Below are 16,476 nucleotides of genomic sequence, written 5' to 3'. Positions count from 1 at the left end.
TACTTTCTTTTGACATCAGGTACAATGGGAAACTGGGGAAAGCTTAGAGAACCTGTCACTTAAGAGAAAAAGCAGTCAGTTATTTCTGGTATCTTTCAAAATTGCGTCATATAAGAAATCAATCTTCCATTGAAGTTTTCTGTATTGAGGAGAAATATGACAGCTCAGGTATCTTTCACTGCAGTTAAATATTAATAAGTCACAGTTCCAAATAATGAAGTAACCCTGTGTTAAATTTTTCCAAATAAATATACAATAAAATTACTGAAATTTATCAGATACCTCCATATCCCTTAATAGATTTGCAGTTTCTTTATTAAATGATATATTACTAACTGGCACTCTAGGATTCTAGAGACCATCCCCGCTTTCTGAGAGACCTCATTTATACAAATAATTTTCTTCAGGACTAATCTCTTTCCTAATCTCAAAGAACAAGTAAATTCTGAACTCCAGTGGAATCACCTGAGAAAATCAGAATCCTTAATGAGATACATGAAACAACCAACCTAACTGAATTTCTTATATTAGAGAGGATCTCTAATTTACATAACAGGCCACCAGACTACTGAAGATGATTCTCTAGAATAGACAATACAGTGCCAAGAAGGAAATCTTTTTGACTTTCCAGGCTATAGGATCTCTGTCACAACTAATCAGCTCTGCCATTGTATTGTGAAAGCAACTATAGACAGTTTGTTTATAAACAAATGAGTGAAGTTGTGTTCCAATAAAGCTTTATATATGAACACAAATTTGAATCCCATATAATTTTCATATTTCACAAAATATTTTTCTTTGATTTTTTTCCAGCTATTTAAAATTGTGAAAGCAATTCATATTTTTATCTTGTGGGCCATACAAAAGCAGATGACATATTGGATTTGGCTTACAGGCTGTAGTTTGCCTGACCTTCCCTGTTCTACATTTTCCCAATTACCTTATTACCGTTCCCACGTGTTATAGACTGTGATGGACTCGCTGCTTTGTGGCTCCAGCTCCTTGCTTTCTCATCCCTTGTCCCCTCCCCCATCAATGTGGTTGGCACTAACATATTGTTGCTTTGTAAATATGGAAAATAGAAATAAGGATATGCATATACACTTGTTAATTAGATGTATTTTATTTTAAAACAATATATTGATTTTACTAATGACAATAACAGTCCTACCTGGAGAAAGCCAAAGGTTGACAATAAGGATTAAAAGATAGGAAAAGCTAAAGGAGATGGGTTATCTAGCTGGAAGAAGACAAACTTAGGGATCAGTTCAGTTCAGTCGCTCAGTCATGTCCGACTCTTTGCGACCGCATGGACTGCAGCACGCCAGGCCTCCCTGTCCATCACCAACTCCTGGAGTTTACTCAAACTCATGTCCATTGAGTTGGTGATGCCATCCGACTATTTCATCCTCTGTCGTCCTCTTCTCCTCCCGCCTTCAGTCTTTCCCAGCATCAGGGTCTTTTCAAATGAGTCAGTTCTTCACATCAGGTGGCCAAAGTATTGGAGTGTCAGCTTCAGCATCAGTCCTTCCAATGAATATTCAGGACTGATTTCCTTTAGGATGGACTGGTTGGATCTCCTTGCTGTCCAAGGGACTCTCAAGAGTCTTCTCCAACACCTCAGTTCAAAAGCATCAATTCTTCAGGGCTCAGCTTTCTTTATAGTCCAACTCTCACATCTATACATGACTACTGGAAAAACCGTAGCTTTGACTAGACGGACCTTTGTTGGCAAAGTAATGTCTCTGCCTTTTAATATGCTGTCTAGGTTGGTCATAAGTTTTCTTCCAAAGAGCAAGCATCTTTTAATTTCATGGCTGCAGTCACCATCTGCAGTGATTTTGGAGCCCCCCCCCAAAAAGTCTGCCACTGTTTCCACTGTTTCCCCATCTATTTGCCATAAAGTGATGGGACCAGATGCCGTGATCTTAGTTTTCTGAATGTTGAGCTTTAAGCCAACTTTTTCACTCTCTTCTTTCACTTTCACCAAGAGGCTCTTTAGTTCTTCTTCGCTTTCTGCCATAAGGGTGGTGTCATCTGCATATCCGAGGTTACTGATATTTCTCCTGGCAATCTTGATTCCAGCTTGTGCTTCCTCCAGCCCAGCATTTCTCATGATGTACTCTTCATATAAGTTAAGTAAGCAGGGTGACAATATACAGCCTTGACGTACTCCTTTCCTGATTTGGAACCAGTCTGTTGTTCCATGTCCAGTTCTAACTCGTGCTTCTTGACCTGCATACAGATTTCTCAGGAAGCAGGTCAGGTGGTCTGGTATTCCCATCTCTTGAAGAATTTTCCAGTTTGTTGTAGTCCACACAGTCAAAGGCTTTGGAATAGTCAATAAAGCAGAAATGGATGTTTTTCTGGAACTCTTTTGCTTTTTTGATCCAACGGATGTTGTCAATTTGATCTCTGGTTCCTCTGCCTTTTCTAAAACCAGCTTGAACATCTGGAAGTTCAAGGTTCACGTATTGCTGAAGGCTGGCTTGGAGAATTTTGAGCATTATTTTACTAGCGTGTGAGATGAGTGCAATTGTGCCGTAGTTTGAGCATTTTTTGGCATTGCCTTTCTTTGTGGTTGGAATGAAAACTGAGCTTTTCCAGTCCTGTGGCCACTGCTGAGTTTTCCAAATTTGCTGGCATATTGAGTGCAGCACTTTCACAGCATCATCTTTCAGGATTTGAAATAGCTTAACTGGAATTCCATCACCTCCACTAGCTTTGTTCGTAGTGATGCTTCCTAAGGCCCACTTGACTTCACATTCCAGGATGTATGGTTCTAGGTGAGTGATCACACCATCATGATTATCTGGGTCGTGAAGATCTTTTTTGTACAGTTCTTCTGTGTATTCTTGCCACCTCTTCTTAATATCTTCTGCTTCTGTCAGGTCCATACCATTTCTGTCCTTTATCAAGCCCATGTTTGCATGAAATGTTCCCTTGCTATCTCTGATTTTCTTGAAGAGATCTCTAGTCTTTCCCATTCTATTGTTTCCCTCTGTTTCTTTGCACTGATCGCTGAGGCAGGCTTTCTTATCTCTCCTTTCTATTGTTTGAAACTCTGCATTCAGATGGGTATATCTTTCCTTTTCTCCTTTATCTTTTGCTTCTCTTCTTTTCATAGCTATTTATAAGGCCTCCTCAGACAACCATTTTGCCTTTTTGCATTTCTTTTTCTTGGGAATGGTCTTGATCACTGCTTCCTGTACAATGTCACGAACCTCCGCCCGTCATTCTTCAGGCATTCTGTCTATCAGATCTAATCCCTTGAATCTATTTGTCACTTCCACTGTATAATCATAAGGGATTTGATTTAGGTCATACCTGAATGGTCTAGTGGTTTTCCCTACTTTCTTCAATTTAAGTCTGAATAAAGGAGAAGCCCTAGCAAGACAGTAGGAGGGGCACAATCGTGTTTAGAATCAAACCCCACACCCGCCAGAGATGCTCAGAGGGCTCAAACATACCTGTGCACACCAGGACCCAGAGACCCCACAGAGACTGAGACAATTTAGGGATGATGAACTATTATATACTTGTTGTGTTATTGGTGCTTAATAACCATCTTACCCTTAAAGGGCTCCTGTATGAGAAAGTATGGATGGATTCTTATAACCCCGATTACCAAAAAAAAAAAAAAAAATGCAATTAACTCACTGGTAGAAGAATAGCATTATCTTTCTACATAGGAAGATTTTAATAACCACGAAGAGTGAATAGCTATTCAACTTCTAGCTCCCCTTTAAAAATAAGAGGAAACTAATGGAAACTACTTCAAAATAGATTGAATTAGACATAAGGAAAGACTGTAACAGTCTAGAAATTTCAAAGTTCAACACAGAATTCTTCATTAAGAAAAGCATGAAACTATAATAAAACCCATCCTTTGACATCAAATAGATGGAAAAGATGATGTCCAGAAGTCACTAAAACCCTTTTACTGATAGGATGTATGATTAGACTGTATTCCTTTATCAAATAAAACACTACTATTAACTACTTTGCTGATGCCAGTCAATATAGTAGATCCACTATAAGTGTAAAGAGGGTGCTAATGATATATATTCAGTAGGATTTTGTTTGTCAGTTAGGTAAAAGCCATGCTGAAGGCAAATGGAACTGAACATTCAAGAAGACATCCAGTGATTGAAAATAATCACAAACAGTATTAGAGCAGTTTTAGCTTGTCATTCATCGTGGCAATAGTCCTCATTTTGGGGAAAGATTTTGTAGGATGTTGCTACCTGATGGAAAGAAAAAAAAAAAAATAGAGTTGGTAAGGGTCCAAGCCCAAAGCAATGAACAAAACTAACAAGAGATTAAAAAAAAAGAAGAATAGTAAAAACCTTTGAAATAAGACTGAAAATTCAAGACTAAAGTAGAAAAGGAAATCAGTAATGGGATATAAGAAGTGGTATAATATAGGTTTTGTTAGAGGAGAAGTAAATAGTTTGTGTAGTGAATTTGATGAAATTATTGAAAAGAGAAAATTAATCTCTTCAATCTGTCTATAGTTTTGCCTGTTCTCACAGTACTATTATTTTTTAAATAGGAAAACTTGTTCAAAGGATGCCTTATCAATTAGGATTGCATTTGGCTGCAAGTAGCCAAGTTTTAGTCCAGTGACGATCAAATAGCCCCACTCTGTATCCTCCTGCTTGCATTCCATTGCCTACAAATATGTCATGCCATCGATTCTAGCTTCACAGGACCTGCAGGAACCTGCAGATTTGAATTTTATTTTGAGTTTGGCACAAAGCTTTCCTGAGCAGTGTTGTGGTTCTGTTAGTAAGAAAAAAGCAGGGTTAGTGGAGACAAGCAGTTGGGTTAACAAGTGGCAGCATCTGCAATAAATAGTATAAACTTTTCAAGTCAATCCTAATTTTGTGCTGTTGACCAGAGACCTCCTAACATCCCTATTCTACCTTTTAAAAAAGATTACATTTTCTATCTGTCTGGACTGTCATTGGTTCTAGTCTTGATGTTATAACAGATTGATAGTTAAAAAGTTGAGGTCACTTCTCAAATACTCTGTGTTAAGGATGAAAATTTATTGCTGAGAGGAAGTACCCCTAATAAAAATTGTATTATGCTGCCAGTCATCTTCAAGTTAAGAGCAGTACTGGCCGCAGTGGTAAACTATTGGCTTTAATGTATAACTACTGAAAAATTATTGTCAGTGTCCATTTTGTAGTCTTGATATGAAATAAAGCAATAGGCATCAAAATATACACCAGGCAATGTGCATAATTTCATTATCAACTTAAACTTTTGCTTCATATCTGTTAATCTTTGTTTCCTATATGGTGTGTCATATAGAATCAAAGTGTTTTTCATCCTTGTAATTTTTTTCATCTTTTCTTCCCACATATTTAGAGCAAAGAAATGGGAGAAGTGTCAAATTATAAAGATGTAACAAGATCCTAGAAGAAAAGAAAGTCTAGTGATTTCTGCAGTGACAGAAGTGTGTTATATTATTACATTAAACAGCTAGTCTGATGTAACACGTCTCAATATATTAACGATTCATATTAATTGCAAAATCTCAATAATTAATATTTGACCCCCAAGAGTATCTCATACCTAAATAGAAATATTTCAGTTATGGGGATATTATTATTGTTCCACCTAAGGGAAAAATAATTTATTGCTAAATTTGAAATTATAAATCATATTTTAAAATCCATTCATTCTTCCTTGTTATTTTTTAAACAACAGCTACAGTAGAATGTTACAATCCAAGAACAAATGAATGGACCTACGTTGCCAAAATGAGTGAGCCCCACTATGGCCATGCTGGAACTGTGTATGGAGGTGTAATGTATATATCAGGTAAATAATTGCAAATGCAATTCATATAATACATAGATTTTTAGCTATGTTGCCATCTTTCCATATAGTGTTAATAATCCAGGAAATGGATAATCAAAATATAATTTGTAGGTTTTAGAATGTATTTTTATGTACATTTGTATGTAAATGCCTTTGGTATTTTATAAGTTTATAAGACTAGCAGCCAACCAATTCTACTGTAATACTTAGAAGAAATTGGAAAGCTTTCAGCTTCTCCAACTTGCCTTTCAGCCCCGTTAGTCCATAGTCTTAATACTCTAATAACCACCATTCATAGTCTCTATAACAACCATTTATTCATTTCTATTTAGAATTCAGCTAAACTCCATGAGGAAACACATCATTATATAACATATAAGCTCTACTGTGCATAAAACTTGCTTTCAGTATACATATAATGCATAATAATGTTCATTTTCTCATTTGTGTTAGTCGCTCAGTCGTGTCTGACTCTGTGACCCTATAGGCTGTAGCCCACTAGGCTCCTCTGTCCATGGTATTCTCCAGGCAAGAATACTGGAGTGGGTTGCCATTTCCTTCTCCAGGGGATCTTCCTGACCCAGGAACTGAACCCAGGTCTCCCGCATTGCGGGCACACTCTTTACTGACTGAGCCATGAGGGAAGACCTAATTTAGTGCAACCTATAACATGTTCCTCTTGTCCAAGTATTATATTGGGTTCTACTGTGGTGTCATTGCATAAATAATTCTGTGCTGATTACCTGTATTTTGGCCACATTCACATATATTTTTCTAATAAAAAATTCTGAAAAGACTACAGTTGGCTCAGTGACACTGTGTTACTGTTACAGTGACACTGTGACTCAGTTACTATGACACAGTAACACAAACTGTTAGTGTTCAAATCATCCTTATGTAGAATGTAGAAACGCGTCCTATTTTAATGTAATGTTCACTTCCAGTATTTAAATTTGGCTCTGTTAGGTTCTTACCATTTGGCCCTGACAGAGTTTACCTCTGACAATTTTCCCTCTTTTGAAGGTCAGCCAGTGCCAAGCCAGCAGCTACATAATTAGAGAACAAAGGCATTAAGGTGATGTTTGTGGTCTGAGTCTCTGAACGCTGCCTTAATGAAATCTGTAATCAAGAAGGATCAGTGAAAGGCCTTTAGTGTGTGATTGGCAGGTTTCTGGTGTGAAATTTATGAGCAAACTATGGGACGTCTTATATTGAAAGAGCTTTCCAGGAAATCATATGTGCCGCTAATCAATGATTTACACCATCTACCTATTTTATGTGTGTGGCTGCTATGCTATTATAATGAGAGCTGCAAGTCCTCTGGTGGGAAAAAATGACATTCGAATTGTTCTAGTGGTGCTTTGGCATAACTAGTATACATTGCACAAATGACCTTCTGAGTCAAGAGTAGGCTGGAAACCACAGCTGATTTTCAAACCAAAGAGCACTGTTTTGCTTGCTGGGAACTCAGTTAAGTACAGAAAAAAATACAGAAAAGCAGAAAAAAAAAACAAACCAACAACCTAGTGATGGCCATCTGGCCCCCAGATAGTAGAGCTTTGAATGATGTGGCTGTAGCTTAGTTTAGTTTTCTCCCTAATCTGCAGAACACATAGTTTGATATTTTCATTGTACAGACTGATTGAAATATGATCTAAAAATGTTTTGTAGATGATATGGACTCAATAGATCAGCAACAAATCACTATACATACAAAATTCCAGGTATATTCAGCATTCTAAAACTTTTTTTTTTTCCCCAAGAAGCTCATTATTTTATTTACAGTCCCACTGCTTTATATGTACATTTATGGGCTATCCAAAAGCACTATTTTTTAAAAGCAATCCTGGAAATTTTAAATACTCTAAGCAGCTCCTGAAGATCAAGTTGTCAAATTCCTCACCAAGGACAGCCTTAGGTCATCTTTGCACTTCCAGATAGTTAAGTATTCGGTTGGCAGCAGTCTGTGCTTCCAGCGTCCATCTTTCAGCTGCAAGGATGGTGATACTCATTTCCGCCAAATTCTGCACCATGACATAGTTATCAAGATCTGCACCTGAAATGGCACCTCTCGCGTTGACCTGATTTCACACCACGACATGGTCGGCATGCGTGCTGTACACGGTGAAGCCTTTCCCTTTCACACGCACAAAATCCCCGCATTAGAAATTCCCTGACACACAGTCGATAAACTCAAAAGCCCCCACCCCCATCGCCCCGTCTCCTAGCATGGAAAAGCAGACTCGGGGTCGCTTGGAGCCTCCTGAGGTCTCAACAACGTGGCGGAGGCCAAAGCAGGCCGCTGCCCTCTACGCGTTCAGGTCCCGGGAGCATCTTACCCGGTCCGGTCTCAGCAGCAGCCTCCCCAGACTCAGGGAAGCCGCATGGTCCTGCCCAGCGCCCCGGCCCTCAGAGGCCTGGCTGCGGGACTACCTGAGTCACGCGAAGCTCCAGCAAAGGAACATCCCCGCCGAGAGCCGAGGCCAGAAAACTAATTCTTAAACTTTTTAAGAGAGGACATTACCCATCCTCACCCTAAAGTCTACAAAAACAGTTCTGAATATTCGTATAAGCCTGTATAGTTGCATAACACTTTTGACTTTTCCAAAGCATTGTGATTTATTTCAATTCATAATCAAAATCCTAATGCGAGAACTAGAGTGGCCATTCTTATTTGACAAATGAGGAAGGGAACACCTAGCATTTAAAGAGCAACAGGAGTGAATGATGCTTTGTAGTTGGGATTTACTGTAAACCAACTCAAAAAGTGGCCAAAATATATTTTCGTTCTGTAAAGCCTCTAAAATCCTTTGGGTCTCTGTTTGAGAAAGTCATTACAATAATATAAGCTACACTTTTGTTCTTTAAGGAGATGAAAATATTATTTTCTTTATTTTTAATCCAGAGAAAGTAGTTATAGCGGGCAGACATGTATAAGAACACACTTGATAAACTCTAAAATGTCATAATCTGTGGCTAGAAGTTAATTATCTGTGACAGAGAGCCTTCTATTAACTTTTGCATTTTTATATTACTCTGTTTTCCTCCTACCTGTAATTTCCATTCTTTAGGAGGAATTACTCATGACACTTTCCAAAAGGAGCTCATGTGCTTTGACCCTGATACTGACAAATGGATCCAGAAGGCGCCAATGACCACTGTCAGAGGTCTGCATTGCATGTGCACCGTGGGAGAAAGGCTCTACGTCATCGGCGGCAATCACTTCAGAGGAACCAGTGATTATGATGACGTCCTAAGCTGTGAATACTACTCACCGATCCTTGACCAGTGGACCCCAATTGCTGCTATGTTAAGAGGGCAGAGTGATGTTGGGGTTGCTGTCTTTGAAAATAAAATCTACGTGGTTGGTGGGTATTCATGGAATAATCGTTGTATGGTAGAGATCGTGCAGAAATATGATCCAGATAAAGATGAATGGCATAAGGTGTTTGATCTCCCAGAGTCCCTGGGTGGCATCCGAGCTTGCACACTCACGGTTTTTCCACCTGAAGAAACCACACCATCACCTTCTAGAGAGTCCCCTCTTTCTGCACCGTAAGATCGTCCCTGCAACTAAGATGCTGTAGTCCTATCTTTGCAGTGTGCCATGAATTCTCTTCTTTTGCCCCCTCCCCTTAAGTAGTGTATGTTAGGATTATCCTCCAGTAATTGATACAAATATTGGAAAAAAGACATTGATGTTCTTTGTGCTGTTTGTTTGGCTTCGAGTGTTTGTAAAGTGGTAATAAACCATTCTGGAAATGTATCCCATAGAAGCTGATATTTAACATACAAGAAAAAAAAAAGTATTGTCTATAAGATGTTTCTTCAGTACTTCTTGATGCTGTGTACTGGGTGTAAGGTATTTGTCATCTTACATTAGAAAAGCCCAATAAACCAAGTTAAAAGGTGGATTATAGTAAATGTGCAACTGTGCTAACTAGGCTTCAAAGTAAAAAGTTTTCCTTTCATCTTTGACTGTGAGATGTTAAAGGGAGGCAGCCAGTTCCAACAGGAGACACCAGACAAAAGGTTGCCAACTCGCATGAGCTACCTGCCTCTTTCCATAAAGTATTTTTGACATATCTGTCAGCCCTCCTGTCTGTGGGGGTGCATTGAAAACACATCAAATTTCTTAGACGCACAGGAGAAATAATCGTTGAAATTCACCAATCTTAATTTAAAAAAAACAGCATGACCCCTCAACTTGTAAACAAGGGTTTGGGGGTTTTTAAGTGTGTATAAATACATACACACATATATGTCAAAAAGGAAATTTTTAAAAATTGGCTAGAATGTCAAATTAATGTGAAAAAAATAAATACTTTTAAATTTCATCCAAAAAGCAGCTTCGGTTAAAATGGGAATTCAGTATACACATACTGAATGCACATATGTAGAATCATACTGAATTTAGGTGGACAAGGGCTAGAAATTTTGAGCAACTAAATTTGTCATTTGACCAGATTTTTCCCCCCAAAACTGTAATCTACACCTTCTCCTTTGCTGTTGAGATAACTTACATATTATATGTATTCTGTATACTCAGTTCATAAGATTATTTAGCACACAATATAGCAGCTTCACCTGATGAGCTGCTTTTGCTCAGTGAATTCAACTTCCATGTTCTATCTTTTTGTTCAATAAAAAACATTTGATGTCGTTTTGGTGTGAGATATTCTATTATTGTCTGATTTGACTTCCTTATATTAAATATCTTTTTTTTTCTTTTTAGTGTGCCAAGATCTAAATGATCAGAACTTAAGAGTACTGAACAGCTTGGATTACTGAATACTAATATCTTTCATTCAAGGAAGAAAGAATTTGACCAGGTCCAGCTTCATTGGTGAAAACTCCTTGTTGGTTGTTTTTGAGGAGTTATTGGGTTAGCCAAAAAGTTCATTCAGTTTTTTCATACCATCTTACAGAAAAGCCCAAATGAAGTTTTTGGCCAACCCAAAATAGTCTGCAATGCAGGAGACCTGGGTTCAGTTCTTGGGTTGAGAAGATCCCCTGGAGAAGGGAAAAGCTACCCACTCCAGACCTGGGTTCAGTTCTTGGGTTGAGAAGATCCCCTGGAGAAGGGAAAAGCTACCCACTCCAGTATTCTGGCCTGAAGAATTCCATGGACTGTGTAAGGGGTCACAAAGAGTCAGACATGACTGAGCAACTTTCACTTGAAATAGTTTGTAGAAGATGCTCATTGGCCTCTCTCCATCCCCACAGAGTAATATGTCTAAATCACAAAAGCAATGGAATTTCTGAGGTCAATTTCCCTGCTCTTCGAGAAGATCCATCTTGTTTAACAAGAAGAGATCATGTAAAATAACCTAAGATATTTGTTCTCAACCAAGGAGTATAAAGAAAAACTTTTTGTAGGTTATTGTTTGATCATTATGGTAGGGCCATGTGTATGATCTTTCCTACTTCATCTTCAAATGACCAGGTTAAATCTGAGCCAAAAATTTCGAGCTATTTCAGACCAACGAGTATCACCAAAGTTCTTAACCAGTGGGTAATTGGCAGTACCCTGTCACTACCTTTGTCTTGAGTTAATCATAACAAAGAAAACCGTTTTCCCATCAGTGGTACTTTTGAATGTTAGGAGAGGCCTGGTTTGAATGTGAAGACCCTCTTTGGCAGGATTATTCTTTTTTCTAATTAGTTTTCATTAGGGTATAGTTGCTTCATAATGTGTTAGTTTCTACTGTATAGCAAAGTGAATCAGCTATATGTATACATATATCTCCTGTTTTTTGGACTGCCTTTGCATTCAGGTCACCACAGTGCATTAAGTAGAGTTCCCTGTGCTATACAATAGGTTCTCATCAGTTATCTATTTTATACATAGTATCAATAGTGTATGTGTTAATCTCAATCTCCCAATTCCTCCAACCCTACCCCTTTCCCCCTTTGTATTCATACATTTGTTCTCTACGTCTATGTCTCTATTAAGTCGCAGTAACTGGTCACATATTTTCAGTTCTCTGTTTATAGGCAGAATGGATTCAACCATTAGCACAGAGTTAACAACTGCCCAAATGTGGGAGCATTTACAAGACAGACTGAGGTCCCACCAGAGTCCAGTGTGAGTTTTCCTGGTCAGGCAACTCTCCTCTAAGGGTCCTCAGAATCCTCTCCATCCAGTCAGCAGAAGAAGAATGGAGCATTGAAGGCATGAGGGGTGTTGGGTTGAAGGAGGCTTACATCACGTCTACCCGCATTCTGCTGGTCAGAAATCAGTCCTGTGTCCACACAGAAGCCCAAAGGGGACTGGAAAATATCAGACAGCCATATACCCAGAAAGAAGAGGAAATAGGGTCGGTGATTTGTTCCCAGTTTGCCACAGGTAATAACAAAGCACACAGATTCTGTTTGACAGCTTACCTTTTCTGCATCCATGCCATATGTTACTTAGAACAGCAATGCATGTCACACAAGTGCTGTTATTAAACAATTCCAACAGCTGGTAAATTACTACACATTTTCCGTCATAGCAAATTAACTATTTTTCTTTATAAAAAATATCTTCCAGTCTCGGTTGACTTTACAAACATTTCTCACATTTGCCTTTCTTAGGTTCTTGTTTTACTTGAAAAAGGAGTTATTGAGTTATAATGTATTAAATGTTTAATGTTATGTTAATATAATGTATTAAATGTTTAATGTGTTAAATCTCAAAAGGGTCGTCATTTCCCTTCCTGGTCAAGGCTGGTAAAGTGTGGAAGATGAAAGAAAAAAGCTACTTTGCCTATTTCAAGAATTTTAAAAAATTCATCTCATAATCAAGTTTTGTCCTGAAAAGAAAGATGATGACCCTAACCTGTTTCCTCTCTCATGTTACTTTAGGGACTTAACAATATATAAGTATGTATTGTCTCTTCGGAAGTTGCTAAAATAACTCCCTTTCGTGAGCCCCTGAGCTGAGTGCCCCACAAGGCAATTAAGTGGTGTTTTATTTAATTAGCCTATGACATTTTTTTCCATTTCAAGCGCCTTTGTGTATCCCCCTGCCCAAGAATGGTAAGCAGACTTCCTTTACCTTACTATGGAAAAGTTGGCTCTGCCTCTAATTTTATTCTTGGCTATTGTGTGTTTTATTTTCAAGGCATCAGACCTCAGGTTTAGTCCTTTCCATATCAGAGAGCTCTTGGAATATGTGGGCAGCAAAGTAAATGTGAAATAAGTTCACAAGGATTCCAGGAATTTTATTTTAAATGGGTCAAATCATGCAGTATTTTAAAACTCTTGGTAATTATAAATAGGCAAAATAGAGGAAATTGGTAAATACAGGGAAGAAAAAAGTCATTCATCTCCCCCATATCAGTAACTATAGCTAAATGTATTTTGCTTTTACACTATTATTATTTCAAATCAGTATAAATAATTTTGCATAACACAATATATTTTTTGATATATTAATATATCATTTCCTGATATGAAATACATTCTAGAACATCTGTGTATTTTAATTACTGATACAAAATATGTCAATACAGTATTTAGAGTAAGACTTCTAACCCCTGTATTAAGTGAGCCTTAACTACTCAGCAATATATTGGGCTTATATCAGTGTAAAAATATTAAAATATTAATGTGGTCAAATCAGATGTCCATTGAATTAAGTAATAATGTTGCAGGAAGGGGGACCCCTCCCAGGGCCCGAAACTGGGCTCTTGTCTAACACTCAGAAATGAATTGTCCAAGGAGACACATGTGCTGACAAAGCAAGAGATTTTATTGGGAAAGGGGCACCCGGGCGGAGAGCAGGAGGGTAAGGGAACCCAGGAGGACTACTCTGCCATGGCTTGGGTTTTACAGTGATCAGATTAGTTTCCAGGTCATCTTTAGCCAAACATTCTGACTCAGAGTACTTCTTGGTGGTGCATGCCTTGTTCAGCCAAGATGGATGCCAGTGAGAAGGATTCTGGGAGGTGGTCGGACATGTGGTGTCTCCTTTTGACCTTTCCTGAACTCTTCTGGTTGGTGGTGGCTTATTAGTTCCGTTTTCCTTACCAGGACCTCCTGTCATAAAACAACTCATGCAAATAGTTACTGTGGTGCTGGGCCAGGGTGGGCAGTTTCAGTAAGTGTGCTTCCCCTAACAACGGTGATACTAGATAATGAAAATATTTATTTCATCAGTGAATCTAAGTAATTTGTATAATTCAAATCTCAGAGTAGATATTTCATTCTCTATTTTTTATTAGTATTTTTAAAGTGATTACAGGTTTTTCTATTAAATGGTAGTTTTAGGGATGTATTCATTCTCTATTTAAATTTAGTATTCCTTGCTGTCTTTACTAATCAGCCCAATGCTTCTTCACCTTGCATGTTATTTGGTAATGGGACTATGATAAATGAAGATTGAACTTTAAGAAATGAGAATAGAGGCCACAGCTCTGTCAAAAAAAAGAAAGCAGGAATTATTACAATATTACAGGTTGGCAAACTTTTTCTATAAAAATCAGTAATATTTTAATCTCTGTTGGACCATTGGTCTTTGTCATGACGACTCATCTCTGCTGTTATAGTTGGAAAATGTAAAGAATGTGTCAATGAATGACTGTCAATGTGTTCCAATAAAACTTTAGTTTAGGACACTGAAATTTGAATATCATGTAATAATTACAAAATATTCCTCTCTTTTTGAATTTTTAGCCATTTAAAAAAATAAAGAATATCCTGAACTATTGGACCATAGAATAATAGGCCACATTCCAGACTTGGTCCATGGTCAGGAGTTTGCTGACCTCTGTTTTAGAAGAGCATGTTTCATTATCATTCATTTATTCTTTCAACAGACATTCATTGTGAACCTATTTCATATTAGTCAATGAAGAGTCCTAGGGTCTATAAAGATGAGTAAAACTGAATCCCTACCCTCAAGGAGCTCAGTCTAGTTGGGTAGATCATGCTTACAATGTGGTGTGCCGGAGGCTAGGATGGGTGTGTGAAGAAGCCACATCTGAGCAAATCACATAAATAGATGTTTATAAAATGAATGCCTGGAAATCAACAAAGAAAAGTGTCTGCATTAATAAAATGCAACTTTTCTTGCTACAAAGCTATAAATAAAAGAATATGCATAAGGAAGGGGCAGTCAGTCCTTGAAACCCTAGCTCCTGTCCCCTGGTCAACTGGATCTAATTATCCAAACTACCAATTTGCTGGTTCTGTGCTAGGTAGAGTCACACACAACATGCCCTTTAAAATACTCTGTAACCAGCAAAGTGCAGGACGGGATATTTAACAACATGTCCGGAAAATCTCAGTGTGTCAATATCTTTTCTGCTGCAAGTAACTGAAATCCCCAACTCTAACAATAAGGAAATGTGTTTTCTCAGAGCTGCAAAGCCCACTGGAGGTAAAGGAGGCCCCAGGCACAATGTAATTAGCTCAGTGTTGTCAAACTCCCAGGTTGTTTTTTTTTTCTCTCTCATATCCCCACTCTATTTGCAGTAACATTTGTAAGCACTGTATTTTGCCAGCAGCATTCCTTGTTCACATCCAGAGAGAGAGAAAACCTCTCTCTCAGTCATGGAATTTAAATTCTCTTTAGTCTATTGGAGCCAACTTAGGACATACGATTGCCCGTGGACCTGTTGCTAGGGTAGTGCTGTGTGCATGGATCGGCTTAGATTAACTATCTGATGCAAAATCATTGTTGAGGAATTAACCATAAATAATACTTTCCTCACTTGAGAAGAACAAGAGGGAAACATGGAGAAGGAAATGTAGCTAATTTGATTTTTTTGGTTCCATTTGTTCATAATCAGCCTGGGCTTTTTCTAGATTCATATTTTTCAAGTCTGAGTACAGAAATTTTCAAAGTGTGGTCCAGGCAGCCTGGTGTTCCTGAGACTTCTTCATGGAATTCTAGAAGTCAAAACCATTCTCATCATAATACTAAGATCTCATTTGCAAGTATATGGTGACCTTTTCCAGAGATTGAAGGCCAAACAGTGATGCCATTGCTCTGTCAGGTAATTGGATATGAACTTGTATATTCTTGTATTTAAAAACCTCTCATCCTTCGTTTCTAATACAATAAACATTAATAGCTGTAATGCACATAAACACAATCTCTGGTGTCCTCAAAATTTAAAAATATAAAGAAGTTCTGAGACCCAAAAGTTTGAGAACTGCTGAGGTCTAAGATCAATTTTAGAAACATTTTGTACAGAAATGGAATAAAAAATAGAGTACACCCTAGATCACACATTTAAGTATTGTTTTGTGAATTTTTCTTTTGACTATGTATATATGTATATTTAAATATACACATATACATGTATTTCTTTGCATTGATCGCTGAGGAAGGCTTTCTTCTCTCTCCTGGCTATTCTTTGGAACTCTGCATTCAAATGGGAATATCTTTTCTTCTCTCCTTTGCTTTTTGCTTCTCTTCTTTTCACAGCTATTTGTAAGGCCTCCTCAGACAACCATTTTGCCTTTTTTGCATTTCTTTTCCATGGGGATGGTCTTGATCCCTGTCTCCTGTACAATGTCACGAACCTCCGTCCATAGTTCATCAGGCTCTCTGTCTATCAGATCTAGTCCCTTAAATCTATTTCTCACTTCCACTGTATAGCCATAAGGGATTTGATTTAGGTCATACCTGAATGGTCTAGTGGTTAT

General features: G+C 38.0%; 1 protein-coding gene across 8 annotated transcripts in view; it reads left to right on the top strand.

Annotated features, from left to right (window-relative positions):
• The window catches only part of KLHL13 (kelch like family member 13), a 193,526-nt gene extending 183,029 nt beyond the window's left edge, over window positions 1-10,497 (top strand). For all 8 annotated transcript variants that reach the window (XM_043458166.1, XM_043458174.1, XM_043458171.1 and 5 more), the window contains 2 exons: window positions 5,722-5,835; window positions 8,907-10,497. In XM_043458166.1, coding sequence (XP_043314101.1) covers window positions 5,722-5,835; window positions 8,907-9,394 — 602 coding nt within the window. In that variant the 3' untranslated portion in view covers window positions 9,395-10,497. The remainder of the gene's footprint in view (window positions 1-5,721; window positions 5,836-8,906) is intronic.
• The last annotated feature ends 5,979 nt before the right edge of the window (window positions 10,498-16,476 follow it).

The sequence above is a fragment of the Cervus canadensis genome, chromosome X (assembly GCF_019320065.1).
Source record: "Cervus canadensis isolate Bull #8, Minnesota chromosome X, ASM1932006v1, whole genome shotgun sequence".
Taxonomy (NCBI): Eukaryota; Metazoa; Chordata; class Mammalia; order Artiodactyla; family Cervidae; genus Cervus; species Cervus canadensis.
The sequence above is the reverse complement of the archived record's forward strand: the minus strand, read 5'-3'. Positions and strand labels throughout refer to the sequence as shown.